The 22006-nt window shown below is 40.0% G+C and overlaps 1 protein-coding gene across 3 annotated transcripts in view; it reads left to right on the top strand.

The window, feature by feature from the left end:
- The window catches only part of LOC148085243 (protein NLRC3-like), a 72573-nt gene extending 52348 nt beyond the window's left edge, over window positions 1-20225 (top strand). For all 3 annotated transcript variants that reach the window (XM_087783379.1, XM_087783383.1, XM_087783381.1), the window contains 12 exons: window positions 5035-5169; window positions 5861-5995; window positions 6461-6530; window positions 6680-6872; window positions 6990-8784; window positions 10746-10919; window positions 16664-16837; window positions 17449-17622; window positions 18114-18287; window positions 18350-18523; window positions 18821-18866; window positions 19469-20225. In XM_087783379.1, the coding sequence (XP_087639505.1) occupies window positions 5035-5169; window positions 5861-5995; window positions 6461-6530; window positions 6680-6872; window positions 6990-8784; window positions 10746-10919; window positions 16664-16837; window positions 17449-17622; window positions 18114-18287; window positions 18350-18523; window positions 18821-18863 (3241 nt within the window). In that variant the 3' untranslated portion in view covers window positions 18864-18866; window positions 19469-20225. The remainder of the gene's footprint in view (window positions 1-5034; window positions 5170-5860; window positions 5996-6460; window positions 6531-6679; window positions 6873-6989; window positions 8785-10745; window positions 10920-16663; window positions 16838-17448; window positions 17623-18113; window positions 18288-18349; window positions 18524-18820; window positions 18867-19468) is intronic.
- The last annotated feature ends 1781 nt before the right edge of the window (window positions 20226-22006 follow it).

The raw sequence follows: 22006 nt of genomic DNA, 5'->3' as shown, positions 1-22006 counted from the left end.
ATGGGGCTTGTAATCCATGTGTTTGTTTCTTCTCGTCTGGACTATTGTAACAGTTTGTTTTCATGTCTTAACAAGAAGGATCTGTCTCGCCTGCAGTTGATTCAGAACTCTGCAGCGAGAATTCTAACCTGCTCAAGTAGAAGAACTCACATTTCTCCGATCCTTAAAACTCTTCACTGGCTTCCAGTTTCTTTCAGGATCAACTTTAAAATTCTGGTTCTTACTTTCAGAGCTATTCATTGTCAGGCTCCTCCTTACATCACTGATCTGATCCAGCCTTACACCCCAGCTCGGGCTCTGAGGTCTGTGGATCAGAATCTACTTATGGTTCCACGCACACGACTCAGGACCAGAGGAGAGAAATCTTTTCAGGCTGTTGCTCCTAAGCTTTGGAACGATCTTCCTCTCTCTTTGCGCTTGATGGATCTACTGACTCCTTTAAGAAACATCTTAAGACGTTTCTATTTGTTCAGGCTTTTCCTTGATTTTCTGGAACTCCTGTGTTGTTCTCAGTATTACAGTATCTTGTTCTTTAAAGTGTATATACTTTTTTGAGTATTGTTTTGTTTGTTTAAGCGCTTTGTGACCCTGGTCTGGAAAAGCGCTATACAAATAAATATTACTTACTTACTTACTTACTTACTTCCCAATCTCAAGGACTAACAAATAACTATATTCTGGGAGAATGTAAATAAAACAATTGGAACCATTCTTGGCTATTCTGTGCCAAACACTTAAAAAAACAATGTACCTGGGAAATATAAACGATTGTGTTATGTCATGTAATGTGTATCTAATGCGAATAATGTTGGTTGTATGTAAAAAAGCCATAACGAGAAACTGGTGCAAAGCATAAGCTCCTGATTTGCAGCAATGGATGAACATTATGAGGGAAATACGACTCATGGAGCATTTGACCTTGAAACTCGGCAATTGAAAAAATTGGACTTCATTTGACACTATCACTCCTAAATGACTTTTGGACTTTGAAGGATGGACATTTGAAACCTGTATGTTTTATTTTGTCTAGTTTATTTATTTGTCTGTTTGTTTGTTTTATCTCCCTCCTTTCAGTGGTGTTTGGAGATTTAAAATCTGTAAAGTGTGGAGAAACTTAATAAAAAGGAAAATATAAAAAAAAATAAAAGTAAGAAAACTGACCCTTGCGGTACACCACAGGAGACACTGGCTGTAGAACTTGAGGTGTATCCCATGGCGACCGCAAAGGTTCTGTTTAATAGGGAGGAAGAAAACCACCTCAGTGCAGTTTCTCTGATGCCAACCCAAGAGTTAAGACAATATTATCTATTAAAATATTGTGGTCGACAGTGTCGAAGTTTGCAGTAAAATCTAAAATAATGAAAATCACGCTTTCCCCTTCATCAGCAGCTAAAAACAAGTCATTATTGACTTTTAAAAGTGCAGTCTCTGTACTGTGACCGGATCTTAAACCTGATTGAAATCTTTCAAATAAATTACATGAAGACATATAATAACAATAGAGATTTATCTAAAATTAGTAAAAAGTGATGGGTCCAGGCTGGGTTTCTTCAAAAGTGCTTGGACCACAGCATGTTTAAAAGAACTGGGGAAAACGCCTTCTACAAGAGAGCTGATAGAAATGTGTAAAAATGTGTTAAAAACATCCTTTGAAAATTTCGTGGGAATGACATCAAGAGCACATGAGGTGGTTTTCATCTTGGATAAAGTCTTTGCCAAAACCGGGAGGTTCAGGATTAAAGCTGTTAAAAAGCAGAAGTAATATGCTCTGTGAAGGAGGATGTTGAGTGAGGGTTAAAAACATGTGAGCGAGTGAGTCGGAGGAGTTCGGGGGATGGAGTAACCAGGTCCATTGTAAATAGAACAGCTTTATGGTCCGACACTCCTTCAGTGAAACTTTGGATGGGTTGAGGCCAGTGTGTATAAAACCATGTTTGTTGGTTTATCGATAATCTGTGATAAATTAAAAGAGTCGATTGTGTCAATAAAATGGATGAGTCCTGAGTCTTGAGCAGGGTCTGACTCTGACCTTGAAGCGCCGAAGAGACGACGGTGTTTGACGTGTCCATGACTAGCATGTAGCCGGGAGTCGTGATGTCCAAATAAAACAGTTTTAAGTAAGAACCAATTAAAACTGCAATAAGAACAGTCAAAAGTGACGAGAAAGGTGGATATAAAACCAGTAATATCGGTGTTGACACGCTGACATGCTGCTGACACGACGACTCGCTGATATGCATATGTGTGTAATGGATACAAGAGTGTTTGTTCTGTGTGCAGTCATTTGCAAAAAGTGTGAAGCTGACATTGTGCTTATAGTTGTGTTTATCTGGGCTGGAGTTTTGCTCCTCGAGTATCAGGTTTTTATAATTGTTGATGACTTTTGATTTTAGTGTTTATGCAATACAAAAAACTGTAACATAGTTACTATGGGTGCAACTCCCTTTACAAGTGGCCCAGCAGACTTCAGCTTTCCTGACTCCAAAAACTTGCCTTGTTGGAGGAAAGTGAGGCCTTTTACAGACGAGGCCTACTGCCCCCTACTGTGTGGAGACCACATATTTTTTTTCTCGTTGTACTAGTTGCAATGACAATAAATGACTAAACGGAAAGAATCATTTGTAGAACAATGGTTATGAAGATAAAGGGGTTCATGTTGTTTTTGGACAAAGAAACTAGAGATGCTCAGAAATTATATATTTTTTTACTTTTAAATCCCTGCAGGAGAGAAATGAAAGCACACAGTCAATAACATCTGAAATGAAATGAACCAGAACACAAGGCTTGGTAACAATCTAACAATAAAGACCGGTTTCATGAGTCACAAGCTTTCATTCCAGTCTAACCCTTGATACCAGCGTCAGAAGGAGTTGATCAGTGTCTTGTTCCATCAGTTCTGGTCAGAAGAAGCTGAATTCTGATCCAACATGGACCTGAGACAACAGAGGAGGAGGAGGAGGAGGAGAAAGCTGCAGACAGGTCAGTGATTCTCTGACTCTCATACAAGTCAGCAGTTGATGAAATGAAATGAATCACAACAAGACGATCCATGTTGATGTTTTCACAAACAACTGCAGCTAAATCTACAAATGATGATGCAGAAAATCTGAATCTGAAGACATTCAAACATCTGACATCTGTGTTTGTGTGTCATCATGTGTCCTGTGTGTGTTTGTATACTGTACCTGTGAGTATTGTTTTGTGTCTACATTTGTGTCTGGGCTTTACTGTGTGTGTGTGTGTGCGTGTGTGTGGGTTTGTTTGGGTGTGTTTGTGTATGTGTGTGCTTGGGTGTTTTTGTGCGTGTGCATATTTGTTTAACTTCCTGATGAGGCAGTTGTGAAGAATCTAGTCTTTTTAACAATTGTGACTAACTTGTCTATAAATATTCTTTATCAGCAAATAATATACTATTACTGTGTGTCTGTGCTGTTGTAGTGACTGTGAGTGTGATCATGTGAGTGTGTATTGTTAATATAGACCAGAAGTACCTTATAGTCGGTCACAAGCTACCGGTCGAGCCGTGACATAATAATTATGAAATAAGAAAAAAGAAGAGAATCATTTGGTGCAATAACCATTCATGTGACATGAAAAGCAGCCAATCAGAGCTCTCTTCTCTTTCAGTGTGTGCGCAGCAAATTTTATATTCATCAAGAATAATAATGGCGTGAAACTTGACTTCCTGACAGGTTTGAAGGTGTCTTATGTACATATTTACTGCTCAGATCCACGTTTATCAGAGACACATTAATATCAATATTGATTGAAACTAAACACATGTTTGTAGATACAAGAGTGGATAATAAATTATTTTCAAACTTAAAAATATGTTTCTCATTCACTAAACTAATAACCTTTATTTATTAAGACAACATGATGTATATGGAGTTGTTTTCCAGGCATTTCACACAATTAGGAAAAAACGATTAGGAATTATAAGTTTGTTTTTATAATGTAACAAACACAGTGGGATCCTTCAAGTCTTCTCTACGAGAGTCACAGACGTTCTTGTGTAACAACATCACGTCAGTTATATCAAAGTGAAGCTGCAGAATGAAAGCAGTTAAAGCCGGTTTCCCTCATGTGATCACGTGATCTGAGCTATATCCTTAAAAACACGCTTAAATAAATACACCATCACATAATAACTTCATGCAAAGAAAAAACGTTCATTTTAAAAACATAGTAAGAATAAGTGCATGTGTTGAGCAGGTGAGCCACAAATTCTAATGAAGCTCAGAGACGATCTGACTATCATCATCATCATCATCATCATCACTACAGTGCTTTAAGTTACTGATTTACAACAAGCAAGCAGTTTAATAGCCTGTAATGACACGTCTGTAGGGGGCGCACTGAAAAAAAACACCAAGAAAGGAGAAGACTGGAGCTCCAAGCAGCCTGTTGTTCTCCTTCAATAACTGCAGGCAGGTGGAGCTGATGAGATGGTCTGGTCCTTCAGGTGAGTGCCGACAGGAGGGGTTGAAGAAAAGGGCTGGACTTTCTTTAGGAAGATTTGTTCTAATGGCTCAAAAACGAGGACCAGAAAGCCTGAGATCTCAGTGTGGACAGAGATTTTACCGAGCAGAGAAGCTGCTAATGCTGGATAGTGGACGCCTCGTTTCATAGATCCATCTGTGTCTGTGGATAGAAGATACCTCTGCTGAGGAACAGATCTGTCTGACCTGACACTCGTTTAAAAAACATGCTCCATCTAACCCTGCCTGTAGAGGGCGCAGAAAATGTGAAGTAAAATCTGTTTTCCTCTAATGAAAACAGGACATTATGAAAGGATTGATTATAGTTTTTACACTATGAGGTGAGAACAACTTTTGATGTTGACAAGAATCTCATGAGTGTGTTTGTGTGAAGGTGAAGACTCTGCTGAGACTCATGGTGAGGACAGAGACTCCTTTAAATACCCTCAGTGTGAGGAGCACGATGAACAGACCAGCACTCAGAGGTGAGACAAGGACCTGCACGATTGTCCTCCATGTCTTCATTCTCACTCATTCTACTTCTGTGTTCAAGATCAAAGCAGCAGCAAGAACCTGCTGGACCTGGACCAAGATCTGGACCAGAACCCTGCTGCGTGTCTCTGAAGAGTGATGCTTCAATGGGGAGATATATTGGCTCCAGAGGAAGTGAAGAGTCTCCAGGTGTGAGGTGAGAGTGAACACGTGTGAGTCTACCAAGGTTGCCGACTGAGCCCCGTCATTAAAGTGTTTGTAAACAAGTCACCCAACAGGTAATGTTCATATATAAGGCGCACTGTCGTTTTTAAAAAAGTGAATGGATGGCAAGTTTGCTGCTGTAGCAACAACACAATAAATAAATAAAAGTTATAAACATCAACACCGAGGCTCAATCCCTGAACTCCTGCTTTAAAGCTGTTGGTTCTAGTCATGATCCATTCAGGCTAGTGACGCCACTGGAGCATGAACTTGAAAAAATATCCGGGGCTTCTTAAACACAGACATTTCTTTCACGCTTCGTCACTGCTACCGTAATGTTCTGTCATTACGCGCACTACAAATCTAACGTCTGATGGTTTGACTCGGATAGTTTTTTGTTTTTTTTTAAGATTTCTTTATTGAATTTTCAAAGTAAAGAAAAACACACCACAAATAAAGAAGGAAAAGAAAAACAAAAGATACAAATAAAACAACAAAAGCTCAGACTAAAGTTCAGTTGACATTTCTCTTCTTTCAAGGAAGTCAAATAAACTCAAAATTTAATAAATATGTCCAGCTTGTTCTTTCTAAAAAAACATGTTCTTTCGTAAAAAGTCAATCCCTTGATCCATTTTTAGCACCTCCGTGTCTTCATTCTCACTCATTCTACTTCTGTGTTCAAGATCAAAGCAGCAGCAAGAACCTGCTGGACCTGGACCAAGATCTGGACCAGAACCCTGCTGTGTGTCTCTGAAGAGTGATCGTTCAATGGGGAGATATATTGGCTTCAGAGGAAGTGAAGAGTCTCCAGGTGTGAGGTGAGAGTGAACAAGTGTGAGTCTACCAGGTTCATACTGACACATTAAACCAGAGAACTTTACTTCACTCTTAACACCAGCAGGGGGAGATAAAGACACAATTAAAAACCTCAAACGTTGCTTTCACAGTTGTAGTGCAGAGGTGGACATGTGCAACAGTGTGAGGACATCTAGTGGTTCAGCTGGTGAATACCAGGATAGAAACAGATGAGAGTTGATCAGAGTTGTGTTTTCATCAAGATCCAGCAGGAGGAACCAGAATATTCTGGACTGTCTTTCAATAATAAGACCAAGAATACTCATTTTTATAAAATTATATTTAAAATAAACATCTTAGCTTGACAAAATTTAAGTTCTAATGGAGATGTATGTGGGTTTTATAAGGAACTTTCTAGTTTACTTATGATCAGAACCTTCAGCACGACAAGAGTTTATTTACAGTTTAATTTCATCTCTTCTTCTCAGAGTGGACCATCAGAACTCAGAGCTTCTCATTGGTCAGCAACATCCCTCACAACTGGAAATCAAACGACTGGTATGTTCATGAGTCAGAGGAGGTCCTCATCCTAGAGGTTCCTTCTGTTCATCATCATTCAGCTGAATCCAAGTTAAAGCTTATGGTCTTTTTGGTTCTTGAGATGATCCACTATCACTCTGACTTTCTTCTCTGTGATTCTGTTCCAGTCACTGGAGAGAAACTTCTACAACTATATGCAGAAGGAGCTGAAGAGAGTCTGGAGGTTTGTGAGTCCAGAGACTCCACAGACTGAGGAGGAAGATGAGAAGTGGAGAAGCATCAGAGAAGAATTCCTGAAGATCACAGTTCATCTCCTGAAGGACATGGAGGAGGAGGATCTGGCAGAGCGTCTGTGGAGCAGTAAGAACATGTGAACACACATGATGAAGATGAAGAACACTTGCATCAGATCTGAAGATTTTACTCCAATTTCACCTTCTACAATCTTCTGACTCGTGTGACTTATGTCTCATTCAGGAAGTCTTGCTTCAGAGTGTGGAGGACGACTGAAGAGGAGCCTGCAGAAGAAGTTCCACAGTGTGTCTGAGGGGGTCGCTAAAGCAGGAAACTCTGCTCCTCTGAATGAGATCTTCACTGAGCTCTACATCACTGAGGGGGGCACAGACCAGGTCAACCAGGAGCACGAGGTCCGACAGATCGAAGCAGCCACCAGGAACCAGACCAGACCAGAAACCACCATCAGACAAGAAGACCTCTTTAAAGCCTCACCTGAACGACCAATCAGAACACTGCTGACGAAGGGCGTGGCTGGCATTGGGAAGACCCTCCTGACACAGAAGGTCACTCTAGACTGGGCTGAAGACAAAGCCCACCAGAACTTCCACTTCATATTTCCTTTCACCTTCAGAGAGCTGAACCTGCTGAAAGAGAAGAAGTTGAGTTTGATGGAACTTGTTCATCTTTTCTTTCCTGAAACCAGAGAATCCAGACTCAGCAGCTTTGAAGGACTCCAGGTTCTGTTCATCTTTGATGGTCTGGACGAGTGTCGACTCCCTCTGGACTTCCTCAACAGTCGGCGCCTGATAGAAGCTACAGAGTCCACCTCAGTAGACGTCCTGCTGACAAACCTCATCAGGGGGGATCTTCTTCCCTCAGCTCGTCTCTGGATCACCACACGACCTGCAGCAGCCAATCAGATCCCTCCTGAGTGTGTGGACATGGTGACAGAGGTCAGAGGGTTCAATGACCTCCAGAAGGAGGAGTACTTCAGGAAGAGGTTCAGAGATGAGGAGCAGACCAGCAGCATCATGTCTCACATCAGGAGGTCACGAAGCATCTACATCATGTGTCACATCCCGATCTTCTGCTGGATCACTGCCACAGTTCTGGACATGTTGAAGAGCACAGAGACAGGACAGCTGCCCAACACCCTGACTGAGATGTTCATCTACTTCCTGGTGGTTCAGCTCAAAGTCAAGATGCTGAAGTATGGTGGAGGATCTGGGACTGACACAGTTTGGGATCATAAGAGCAGGGAGATGATGAAGTCTCTGGGAAAACTTGCTTTTGAGCATCTGCAGAGAGGAAACTTGATCTTCTATAAGTCAGACCTCACAGAGTGTGACATCGACATCTCAGCAGCTTCAGTTTACTCAGGAGTGTTCACTCAGATCTTCAGAGAGGAGAGAGGTCTGTACCAGGTCAAGGTGTTCTGCTTCATCCACCTGAGTGTTCAGGAGTTTCTGGCTGCTCTTCACGTCCACCAGACCTTCATCAACTCTGGAGTCAACCTGATGGAATCAAAACCAACATCTTTCCGAAGATTCCTTAGTAACAAAAGTCAAACAGAAAGGTTCTACCAGACAGCAATAGATGAAACTCTGAAAAGTCCAAATGGACATCTGGACTTGTTCCTGCGCTTCCTTCTGGGTCTTTCTCTGCAGACCAGCCAGAGACTCCTTCCAGGTTTGTTGACACAGACAGGAAGTAGCTCCTGGACCAATCACAACACAACAAAGCTCATCAAGAAGAAGATAAGTGAGGATGTGTCTCCAGAGAGAATCATCAACCTGTTCCACTGTCTGAATGAAGTGAAGGACACTTCTCTGGTGGAGGAGGTCGAACAGCAGCTGAGATCAGGAGGTCTCTCCACTAAACAAATGTCTTCCTCTCAATGGTCGGCCCTGGCCTTCATCTTACTGTCCTCAGAGGAACATCTGGACGAGTTTGACCTGAAGAAATACTCAAGAAATGCTTCAGAAGAGGTTCTTGAGAGGCTTCTGCCGGTGGTTCAAGCTGCAAACAAAGTTCTGTAAGTTGTTCAAACATTTCTGATGATATGAACTAAACATGAATGTTTGATTTACTCTTTGATGATTGTTGTGTTTGTCATCGTGTTTAACAAATAGATCCTAATTTAGACAAACCTTCCTCAAATATTCATACAAAATCTGATGGTGATTTTATGATGTATTTAGTTCATTCTTGTCAAATAGAGAATTGAAAAGTAAAGATGTTACGTAGTTTATAAAAATATCATCTTAATAAATCATTGTTATGATAAACAAACAAGTGTCAACTTTAAATGAAAATGAATAATAATCAAAAGAACATATTTCAAAGTTGAATGTGGTCAGAATGTGGGACTATCACAGCACTAACAACTGCTTCTGTCTCAATGTTTTCTTCGCTTGTTCCCTGAATGAACTTTTGTGTTTGTTTATCTTCAACTGAAGGACATGAAACACACAAACTTTGCTGAGTTCATCATTCTGCAGCTGTTGACCAATGAAATACTTGAAGACAGAAAGTCAACCACTGACTTATTCTGTAACATTTGCTATTGGTTCATCCTTCTTGGTCAGGGCCCTCTCATCCCTGATGCATTCAATTGATGTGAGACAGAGGATCAGTGATGAAAACATAGATTCTGAAAGACTCAGAGAAACACAACACAAATACATGTAAACATGTTTAAAGACTAAGAAGAGTTTTGATTCATGTTTTATGATCAGGAAAAAGGATGTCAGGTCAGCCTGGAATTGAACCCTCAACCTGTTGCCCACTGGTTCAGAAGACATTAGTAGAAACATGTGGCCTCATTAATTATACTGCGTATACACAAATGAATGTGTACAAAACATTTATTTATAGTAAATAAACTTAAGTTAGCATGTATGACCTTCACAGCAGCTCTGAGCCTGATTTCTACAAAATCTTCATCTTAAATTGACATGAATTTTTTGAATGAAACAAAACGACGAAGGTTACATCAATAAAAATGCAGCTTTATTTAACTTTACTGTTTCATACAAAAAATCAACTCTTGCCTTTTTCCCAGGAAATGTTTTCTATAAAAATAAACAATAAAATCAAAGGGGTTTGTTTTCATAGTCCTCTTTGTCCGACTGCATGTATTTAATTTAAAATATTCATGTCAGGTATTACTTTAAGCTTCTTTTGAAGCTAAATATGTTGATAAATGTCACTTCCTGTTGGAGCAGTTGAATCTATTTTCAGCTCATGAACTGAATATTGAAAAACATTTGCTTTGTTTTTTATGCAAGTAGATCAGTGTCATCAGAGAATTGAAGGATTGAATTTAACATTTAATTTTATTAAAATGTTGTATTTTTAACCATAGAAATATTTTCTGAATCATTTAATTAAATAATTTGAATATATATTGGATTTTAAACACTTTCACATTTGTATATTAAATTAAAAAAGCCACTTGTCAAAAATATTGAATCTTGCATTTTTTTCATTTTATTTATTACTAAAATAACAATATTAAACTATATGTGTGTAAAAAGTTTTACTCCATTAAAAAATATATTATTATTTTTCAATGAAAATAAATTCAACCTTTAATATACAAATTATTTAATTATTTAATAATCAATTATTCAAAAAAGTAATTCAACATTTGAAAGGTTGAAACCATTCAATATTGTGATGACACTGATATACTTCCATAGTTTCTCTTCATCTGGTCCATCAACATCAAATCAACCATAACATGAACACATTCAATCAAACACTTGTTGATGTTCAAAAGTCCAGCATGAATCAATGACGTGTCAATAGTTGGAATCAAAGGTTTGAAAGAAACTTTGACTGAACTATATTAGAGAGGAAGCAGACAACAAACCACAACTGAAGATCTTATCAATGAAAATAGTTGAGTTTGTCTTTAAATAAACTCTTTCAATTCTTGTCAAATAGAAAATTGAAAAAGTCACTTGTTGATGAAACTCGTCTCTTTCACAGGCTGAGCAGTTGTGGACTGTCAGAAAGAAGTTGTTCACTTCTGTCCTCAGTCCTCAGCTCTCCGTCCTCTAGTCTGACTCTACTGGACCTGAGTAGAAACAATCTGCAGGATCCAGGAGTGGAGCTGCTGTCTGCTGGACTGAAGAGTCCACACTGTCACCTGGAGACTCTCAGGTCAGAACATCATCTTTTCTACATCATCAAAGCTCAAATGTAAAGTCAGAGGTGGAAACACGAGTCAAAGTCTGTCATCACTTTGTTCTTCAGTGAAGCAGCTCATATATACATTTGTATGTTTGTGTAGCAGGTAAAGATGTTACGTAGTTTATAAAAATATCATCTTAATAAATCATTGTAATGATAAACAAACAAACGTCAACATTAAATGATAATGAATAATAATCAAAACAACAGTCGTTGCTTATTCTTTATCCAGTGTTCTCGCGTCATCTGTCTCGTAGAAGACAAAACACTTTAGAGTGGAATCTTGAGGTTTGTCTTTGATTTGTTTTCATCGTTTGTTTTTTCCACCGTTGTTGTCCCTGTTCTTCTCTTATGGTTCATCTGTTGTTCATGAGGTCTACGACTATTTTAACAGTCGACTGGTCACCAAATATTGAAACCATTAAGTCGACTAATTGCATCATTCTTACATTTTTCTTCAATTTTTCATGAAGTTTCTTTTTATGAAACAAAACTACTTTACTATTATTTGTCTTGTGACAGAGAAAACACTCAGAGTGGTGACTTTGACTAACTGAACTACATTAACAAGTCATTTCAAATTCAATTGTTTACATAAATGACTGTTTTTATTTTAATTTAATTTACAACTGTGTGAATAAAATCATTATAAAATAAAGATCAATAATACAATTATAAATAACTTAATTTCACTGACACGTATAGAAAGTATAGTTTTGTAAAAGCATCAGTTAACAGTCAAATCATATATTGATGATCATTTTAAAGACGTGGTTAAAGTCATCATGTGTGGTGGATGTAAAGAGATCAATGAAAGTTGATGTCATTTGCTGTAAGATTAACTTCAAATGTGAAGAAGATATTTCTGTTTGATTATTGATTCTTTCAGGTAGTAGATCCAGATATGAACATTTTATTTTGTAACATTTAGGAAATCCATGTGTGGTGAGTTGTTTGTTTTTGTACAGTGTAGGCTGCCCTCATCGTGTACTGACACTATTGTTAACTCGTCATCTTCATCAGCCGCTGGTTACGACTTCTTCACCCTCATTTAGAGGATTAGCGCCCCCACAAACAGGACAGGAGAGATGAAGTATTGACGTGACAACCAAGTGTGTTGTAAGAAAATATCAATATTTGTGCTCAGGTTATATATGGGTGTGAAAACTAACATGTTGGTAAGAAATGTCTTTCTCCAATGATTTGTGAGGCTCATCTACAACTACTTCACTTCACACTGAACACATGTGTCTCCATTTCTTGTTGAGTCCATTGTGCTGATGGTATCTGTGATCATTCTCCTGACATGTGACTGTTGCAACAATCAGTCTCATCAAGTTGATCATGGTTTTCAACATTTTCAAGATCAAACATTAAGAGAGAAAAGTGTAGATTTCCTACTTTGAATATGACGTGTTGATAAATGTCACTTCCTGTTGGAGCAGTTGAATCTATTTTCAGCTCATGAACTGAATATTGAAAAACATTTGCTTTGTTTCTTATGCAAGTAGATCAGTGTCATCAGAGAATTGAAGGATAGAATTTAACATTTCATTTTATTGAAATGTTGTATTTTTTTAACCATAGAATTATTTTCTGAATAATTTTATCCAATAATTAAAATATTGAAAGGTTGGTTTTGTTTTCATTGAATAATAGAATCATTTTTTACACTTAGAGTTAAATATTCTAATTTATAATAATTCAAAAATAAATAATCTTGATTCAATTATTTTTCTTACACAGACTGATACGTCTATTACAGGCAGAAACCACAGATTGATCTTGAGATGTAGTGAAAGACTTTTTAAACTCCAGACCTTAAAAAAAAGTTGACACGTTGTCAGGAAAATATCTAAATAGATGTTTTGATGTCACATGATCGTCTATGTGTCACATGATTGGCTGAAAGTACGATCAAGTAGCTCTTTTGGTTTTGTCTGGTGACTCTGTTATACCAGCATTTATATTGGATTTTAAACACTTTGACATTTTTATATTTCATTTAAAAGGATACTTGTTAATTACAATATTAAACTCTATTTGTGAAAAACTTTGACTCATTTAAAATATCATTATTATTTTTCAATAAAAATAAATTCAACCTTTAATATACAAATGTATTAATTATCTAATATTCAATTATTCAAAAAAGTAATTCAACATTTGAAAGGTTGAAACCATTCAATATTGTGATGACACTGATATACTTCCATAGTTTCTCTTCATCTGGTCCATCAACATCAAATCAACCATAACATGAACACATTCAATCAAACACTTGTTGATGTTCAAAAGTCCAGCATGAATCAATGACGTGTCAATAGTTGGTATCAAAGGTTTGAAAGAATCTTTGACTGAACTATTTTAGAGAGGAAGCAGACAACAAACCACAACTGAAGATCTTAGAATAGAAATAGAATAGAAAAGCTTTATTCATCCCCAGAGGGGAAACACACTTTTACAACAGCGCAGTTTAAAAAAATAAAGTGCAAGGAAAAAAATAAAAATAAAAGAGATAATACAAAATAAAATAAAAAAGATCTTAAAAATATACAATTATTTACAAAATTAGAAATTTAACACTATTAACAAAATACAATAGAATAAAATAAAATAAAAATAAAAACAAAAAAAGTAAAAAATAAAATAAAACACACAAGAGGAAAAACACACTACGGATTAGCATCAGGATATTTAAAGTAGAGAGTTAAATATCCTGACACCATTTGGGATGAAGGACCTTCTATAACGCTCCGTCCTACACTGGGGGTGCCTGAGCCTGCCACTGAAGGAGCTGGCCCTGATGGAGGATAGTCTGGAGAGTGTCCTCCTCTCTCCCACCTCCTCCACCGAGTCCAGCGAGCGGCCCAGGACAGAGCCGGCCCTCGTGACCAGCCTGTTCAGTCTCTTCCTGTCCCGGTCCGTGCTGCCTACTCCCCAGCAGACCACAGCGTAGTGGATAGCAGAGGCTACCACGGAGTCATAAAAGGTCCTTAAAAGTGGTCTGCACACTCCGAAGGACCTCAGTCTCCCCAGGAGGTGGAGGCGACTTTGGCCCTTCTTGTACACGGCGTTGATGTGTGTGGACCAGTTCAGTTTATTGTTGAGGTGAACACCGAGGTATTTGAAGCTGTCCACTAGCTCAATGTCCGAGCCCTGGATGCTCACCGGTTGATGTGGTGGGGACTTTTTCCTGAAGTCAATCACCATCTCCCTTGTCTTACCGGTGTTTAAGCAAAGGTAGTTGCTCTCACACCAGTCAACAAAGTCCTTGATGACTGACCTGTACTCCAGCTCGCCCCCCCCCAGACACGCAGCCCACAATGGCCGAGTCGTCAGAAAACTTCTGGAGGTGACAGCTGCTGGAGTCATAGGTAAAGTCCGCCGTGTAGAGGGAAAAAAGGAAAGGTCACAGCACTGTCCCTTGAGGCACCCCGGTGCTGCAGATGGTCACCTCAGACCTGCAGTCCTGCAGCCTCACATACTGCGGCCTGTTGGTGAGGTAGTCCATCGTCCATGCTGCCAGCTGTGTCCCAACTCCTGCGTCCTCCATCTTCTTCCTTAGCAGCGTCGACTGGATGGTGTTGAAAGCACTTGAGAAGTCAAAAAACATGACTCTCACAGTGCTACCGGCGGCTTCCAGATGAGTCAGTGCCCGGTGCTGCAGTTAGATGACGGCGTCGTCCACCCCCATCTTTGGCCTGTAGGCGAACTGCAGCGGATCCAACGCAGAGCTCACCGTCGTGCGTAGCTCGCGGAGTACCAGCCTCTCCAAGGTCTTCATCAGATGGGAGGTCAGGGCGACTGGTCTGAAGTGGCTTGGTTCCTTCGCGTGCACCGCCTTGGGAACCGGAACCACACAGGAGGTCTTCCACTGGACCGGGACCTTCTCCAGTTTGAGGCTCAGGTTGAAGATGTGTGTGACCAACTCACAAAGTTGATCAGCACAGTCCCTGAGAAGTCTGGGGCTGAGTCCATCTGGTCCAGCAGCTTTCCTGATCTTCAGTCGCCTTAATTCTCTCCTCATCTGTTCAGATGTAACAGAGAGAGGTGGCTGTGGGGGGTTGGGCAGCTGAAGTAGGGCGTGTTGGGGGGGAGAAAGGTGGCTTGGAGGTGAGAAAAGTTGGGGGGAGGGGGCTGAAGCAGGGGAAAAACAGCTTTGTGAAGAGTGGGGGGCAGAGATGGAGGGGGGAGGGGGGCCCTGATCAAACCGGTTGAAATACTGGTTAAGTTCAGTGGCCCATCTTTGGTCTCCCCCTGCTGTGGCTCTGGCTCCACTCTGGCCATGACCTGAGATGTTCTTCAGGCCTTTCCACACATCCCTTGTGTTGCCCTGCGCCAGTTGCTCCTCCAGTTTCCTCTTGTATTCCTCCTTGGCCATCCTGATCGCCTTCTTGAGCTCTTGCTGGACCTCTTTAAGCTCCTCTCTGCTCCCTGAAGCAAACACCCTCTTCTTCTTGTTCAGCAGAACTTGAAGTTGAGGGGTCACCCATGGCTTGGTGTTGGCAAAGCACCGCACCTTGCGAGTCGGTGTGACGTTGTCCTCACAGAACTTTATGTAATCCGTGGAATGGTCATTGAAGGTGTATCAGGTTGTGATCAGAGCGGCCGAGGGGGGGCAGGGCGGTGGAGGTGTAGGCACCTTTTACATTTGCATACAAAAGGTCCAGAGTCTTGTCCTCCCGGGTGTGGCACTTCACGTATTGTGTGAAGGTGGGAAGAATGGAGGAGAGTGAGGCATGGTTGAAATCCCCGTTAATGAGCAGGAGAGAGTTCGGGTGTTTGAGCTGCAGGTCCGACACTGAGGCGCTCAGCCTTTCGCTCGCTGCGGCTGCGTCCGCAGAGGGAGGAATGTAAACAGTGAACACAATCACATGTGAGAACTCCCTCGGGATGTAATACGGGCGGATGCCCACCGCAACAAACTCTATGTCCTTAGTGCACACTTGTTCTTTAATGGAGACATGCGCGGGATCGCTCCATCTCTCATTAATAAACACCGCCACTCCTCCTCCTCTCCTCTTTCCATCCATGTCCCGGTCCGCACGAACCATCTTGAACCCCACCAGGGAAACAACAGAGTCTGGGATCTTCTCCGTCAGCCAGGTCTCCGTGAAACATAGAAGGCTGCTCTCACGGAAGTCTCTCTGATGCCGGGTCAGCGCAGCAAGCTCGTCCGTTTTATTCACGATCGAACGTACATTTCCCATGATGATCGATGGAATAAAGGGACGGAACCTACGTTTCTTCTCTTGTTTCATCCGACCTGCTCTGCATCCGAGTCTTTTTCTCTTGATTTCCACGGGAATCGTCCATTCCGCGAGAGAGAGAGAGCGGTGTTGCGCAACCCCAACAGCTGATCCCTTGTGTAAACAATAGACCTGCTGAGCGTGTCTGCCGACGGAGTTCCCAAAAGTGACGAAAATAGCAGAAAACCGTATGCAAAAGTTGTAAAAGTGGTCTCGTTTTGTGCACAACGGCAACAAGATCCGACCACTCTAAAGAAAAAATTAAAAAGACGCCAAAAAAATGGAAAAAGTGTAATAAAAAGTAAGAAGAAAGAGGGAGCTGTTGTAACCAGCTGCTGCTCGTGCGGCGCCATCTTGGTTAAGATGTAAATAGTTGAGTTTGTCTTTAAATAAACTCTTTCAATTCTTGTCAAATAGAAAATTGAAAAAGTCACTTGTTGATGAAACTCGTCTCCTTCACAGGCTGGACTTGTGTGAACTGTCAGAGAGAAGTTGTTCACTTCTGTCCTCAGTCCTCAGCTCTCCGTCCTCTAGTCTGACTCTACTGGACCTGAGTCACAACAAGCTGCAGGATCCAGGAGTGGAGCTGCTGTCTGCTGGACTGAAGAGTCCACACTGTCACCTGGAGACTCTCAGGTCAGAACATCATCTTCTCTCGTCATGTCTGGTCCACAGTTCATCTGGTTTCTTGTCTCTCAGGAGAAATGAAGATAGAAATAAATGTCATGTTTCTAATATCTGGAGAGAAACTAGACGAGTGTCGTCTCATCTCTTGTTTCCTGGTTGATGAAGCAACTGAGCCAGATTTCCTTGTTCGCAGACGATGTGTTGATAAATGTCACTTCCTGTTTATTATTTATTTTCAGCTCATGAACTGAATGTTGAAAAACACTTTATTTTATTTTATTTGATTAATCAAGATCAAGTTGATTACATGAAAACATTCAGTGAAATTCTTGTTCATGTTCCAACAATTCAGCATAAATCAATGATGTCTCACTAGTTTGTAGGAAAGTCTGTTTTTCTAAAGTAAATATTTAACAACAAACCACAACCTCAACATTGTTGTTACTCCTTCTTCATGTTTGTGTTTCTGTCATCATGTTCAACTTTTCACCCTCATTTATACCAACCTGATAAATATTCAAACAAACATTTGAACATGATCTTATGAAAGTAAATAGTTGATTGTTTTTAAATAAAGAAATAAAAAAGTCACTTGTTGATGAAACTCGTCTCTTTCACAGGCTGAACTACTGTCGACTGTCAGAGAGAAGTTGTTCACTTCTGTCCTCAGTCCTCAGCTCTCCGTCCTCTAGTCTGACTCTACTGGACCTGAGTGTCAACAAACTGAAGGATCCAGGAGTGGAGCTGCTGTCTGCTGGACTGAAGAGTCCACACTGTCACCTGGAGACTCTCAGGTCAGAACTTCATCTTTTCTACATCATCAAAGCTCAAATGTAAAGTCAGAGGTGGAAACACGAGTCAAAGTCTGTCATCACTTTGTTCTTCAGTGAAGCAGCTCATAGATACATTTGTATGTTTGTGTAGCAGGGAAAGATGTTACGTAGTTTATTAAAATATCATCTTAATAAATCATTGTAATGATAAACAAACAAGCGTCAACTTTAAATGAAAATGAATAATAATCAAAACAACAGTCGTTGCATATTCTTTATCCAGTGTTCTCACGTCATCTGTCTCGTAGAAGACAAAACACTTTAGAGTGGAATCTTGAGGTTTGTCTTTGATTTGTTTTCATCGTTTGTTTTTTCCACCGTTGTTGTCTCTGTTCTTCTCTAATGGTTCATCTGTTGTTCATGAGGTCTACGACTATTTTAACAGTCGACTGGTCACCAAATATTCAACCATTAAGTCGACTAATCATTGATGAAACTCGTCTCTTTCACAGGCTGAGCTGGTGTGGACTGTCAGAGAGAAGTTGTTCACTTCTGTCCTCAGTCCTCAGCTCTCCGTCCTCTAGTCTGACTCTACTGGACCTGAGTAACAACTACCTGTATGATCCAGGAGTGGAGCTGCTGTCTGCTGGACTGAAGAGTCCACACTGTCACCTGGAGACTCTCAGGTCAGAACATCATCTTCTCTTGGTTCTGATAAGTTTCTCAAAGTGTTTCTCCTTCATTTCAGTCTGTCAGAGTGTCAGATCTCAGAGAGAGGTTGTTCTTCTCTGGCCTCAGCTCTGACATTGAACCCATCCCACCTGAGAGAACTGGACCTGAGCAAGAATCATCCAGGTGGACCAGGACTGGAGCTGCTGTCTGCTGGACTGAAGAGTCCAGACTGGAGACTTGAGACTCTCAGGTATGAACAGAGCAGCAGAACTCACTGACTGAACTCCAAAGATCTTCAGACTGAACATTTGATGCTCAGACTCTTCATCTGAACCTAGCACATGAATCCAAACTCTGAGTTCCTCCATGTTCTCCTGCTGGACACCAGTGGAAGCATGAAGGAGACAGTTGAGACTGAGCAGCCTGTTTATAGATCCATCTTTGTTGTCATCAACAGTCATGACTGAGTCGTCCACTGAGAATGAAACAATATTCATGAAACATCTGAATCAAATGAATCTGATCTTCTGACTCTTTCTTCCTCCAGGCTGGACAACTGTGGACCACATATGTTAGACCTTCATCGATGAATGGTAAGTTTGATTCCATTGATAGACTTCAACATCAAAGCTCTTCTGCTGACACAGCAGTTGAAGGTCTTTGTGGACATGGACTTGATGAAGAAGATTCCAGAACAAACGTGCAGATGTTAAAGACTCACAGTTACAGTATCAAGTGAAGCTCTGATTCCAAATCTTCAAGTTCTTCAGCTCAAAGCTCTTCAGGAGCTTCAACATCAACATTGTTTCAGTTTGACTGTCAGTGGAGAACAAAGAAATATTTCTGTCAAATATTTGAAATCAGACGTGAGTTTGATCATCAACTCACAATGTTGAGTCACTTTAAACATCATTTCACACATGAATCACTTCATATTGAATCATGTGTTCACTTGAACATCTTCATCACAACTAGACTAGACTCATGTTAGCTACATGCTAGTTTAGCTGCTGACTTCATCTTCAAATCTGACATCCAAGATTATTCTGGGATGTTTCAGTCACATGGTTCTTCTCTCAAGTTCTCAGAAGAATTTTGACAGAACATTGACTCGTCTCAGTTTGGATCAGTATATGATCGTCAAGACAACGTCTGTTCTTCCACCATCATCACCTCATGTCTCTTCTTCTCTCAGTCTTCACTCTCACTGGACTCACACACAGCAGCGCCTCCTACTGTCCAACGACAACAGGAACTTGATGGAGGATCAGGATTATCTGGATCATCCTGACAGGTTTGAAAAGCTGCGACTGGAGGTGGAGAGGAAGTGAGACTATCAGAGTGACCTGGTCTGGAAAAGCGCTATACAAATAAAAATTACTTACTTACTTACTTAATCTCAGAAGAAAATGAAGAAAATATGTTGTTAAGTAAAATGTTGCCTAACATACCTGCTGGATTTGTTTCACGTTTGTTTCTATGTTTGTGACTTTTATGATCGTTCTCTAGTTAAACCTCTTTAACACTGAAAGTAAGTGGTTTAATGGTTATTTTTTCAAACTGTACTTCTCAACAGTAGCTAAACATGATCGTGACAGATTGACTTCATCTCATCTGTCGCCTGGAAATGATGTCATCAGAGGAACAGAGCGAGAGAAACATGAATTAAAAACAACAAATTCAATCCTCTAGGCAAACAGCTTCAAAACATACAGTTCTTTGCACAATCTTCTCAAAATCACACTATATTATATTTTATAAACGGGTCATTATTGTTATAATCGACAAGTGAATCTACACTTTGACAAATGCATCGTGAGATAATCTTGATCCAGTTTAGAGAGTTTTTCTTTTATTAACTGCAAATGAAAGTGTGTTGTTAAAGTAACAGTTCAATGTATTCAACATTATTTAATCATGTAATTTTAGGTAAAATAAAACTATTACAACAGTTCTGGAATCATGTGATGTTTTAAGTCTTTTGTTGTCTTTTTATGTCACACGTCTGAAGTAATAATTCACGCAAAATTCAAACTAATGTTCTACTCGCCCTCATGTCGCCTGTCGGGATTATTTTGAGAGTGATCTGTTCTTTTTAGAGTCATAGACAAAAATGTTTGTTCATTTTAATGTAGCGACTGGAGCTCAGTTGTCTTCGTCTTCATCTTCGTCCAAAAAGACACTTGAAAACATCCAAATACCTGCATACTGCTCGTCTGTAACTCTTGGATTGAAGTCCACATGAGAAGAATTATTCATATAAACGCTTAAATGAATCTATATTTTAAATCTGTTTGTAGTGAAAGATCTCAGTCTCTCAGTGTAAATCTTGCACTTGTTCACTGACACTTTCAATGTCTTTGATGTGGAAACAGTAGCTGGAGCTGAGCCTGAGAACTTCAATAAATATATTTAATATTTAAACATTTAATAATAAACACTTGGATTAAACCTCATTTAATTTTTAAACGGGGGCGCCACCTACTGAGCATTAAAAATGATGACACTGTTAGTGAAGCTTCATCTAACCATCACTAGTTTTGGATGACCAGCATGTCAGAGTAGGAAGAACACGCCGTACAACAGTGGTGCTTATTGAAGCCTCTAATATATAACAGGATTGAAAATAATTTGTTTTCCGTTTTTACGGATCCATTATTACAAACAACAAGTATTTACTTCCTGTGATGTGTTCAAGAGTTGGATTGTAAAACATTGACTGTAATCTACAGTTGTACCACTAGATGGAGCCATTGTTAATAAATAAACACACGAGTCACTCTATCATCACCTGTCGTGGTTCACTCCATCCCTGCAGCGAGGAAAACTTATCTTAGTCCTTGCAGAATTATTGACAGGGCAGTGAATTATCTTAAATCACCACTAGAGGGAGCAATGTTCTCTCAGATTACAGTTAGCAGCATTTTAGTCTTTCTTTATCCTTTAACAGACACATCGTCCTTTGTGTTGACATCAGGGGTGTCACACCCTGAAGATGACATGTGTTGGTGAATCATATAATTCTTATATAATACTTTATTATTTGTTTACTTTGAGCACTTTATATAGACCTGATGTTTTATTTTTTATCATTATTTAGAAGAAACAACAGCAACATTCTTTCCTGCTGGAGGAAACTGAAGGCAACACTTGGGACTCAAATACAGCAGAATGTGGTTATTAAAGTGATTCACACGACACAACAATAATCATTAAATGTTTTTGTTTTTTTATCAAAGTCGCTTGATAATCTTGACAAAATTGCAATTGCAGAGATGTGTGTGTAAGTAACATAGTGGGGGGGCAGCACAGAACATATACAATGGACAGGCCAAGCACACAACAAGATTCCTTCCTGAGACATTGGTGTGTGTACAGTAACGATGGTCAAGATGATGTGAAGGCGTTTTGGCATTAAGTGTATCACAGGGTGTGAGGTTGCTCTGGATCCTGCATGTTTCTAACACAGGGGACGATGCGTGACGACAAATATCACATATGGGACCTTCACGATCCCCCGTCCAGAGGGACCACTACAATCTAGTTTCCCCACCACGACATGACACGGACCCACATAGAGGCTTTTGAGAATCACTTGTATTAAATACAGTGTGTATGTACACCACTCTTCACATGGATCAATCTCACGAAGCTGCTACAGGAACGTCCGAGCCATGAACGCCACATTCTGAACAGCCAGTGATTAGTTTAGTATTTAGTCGGACACAAAAAC

The sequence above is a fragment of the Callionymus lyra genome, chromosome 2 (genome assembly GCF_982586985.1).
Source record: "Callionymus lyra chromosome 2, fCalLyr1.hap1.1, whole genome shotgun sequence".
NCBI lineage: Eukaryota > Metazoa > Chordata > Actinopteri > Syngnathiformes > Callionymidae > Callionymus > Callionymus lyra.
This window is presented reverse-complemented; position numbering and strand designations above follow the sequence as displayed.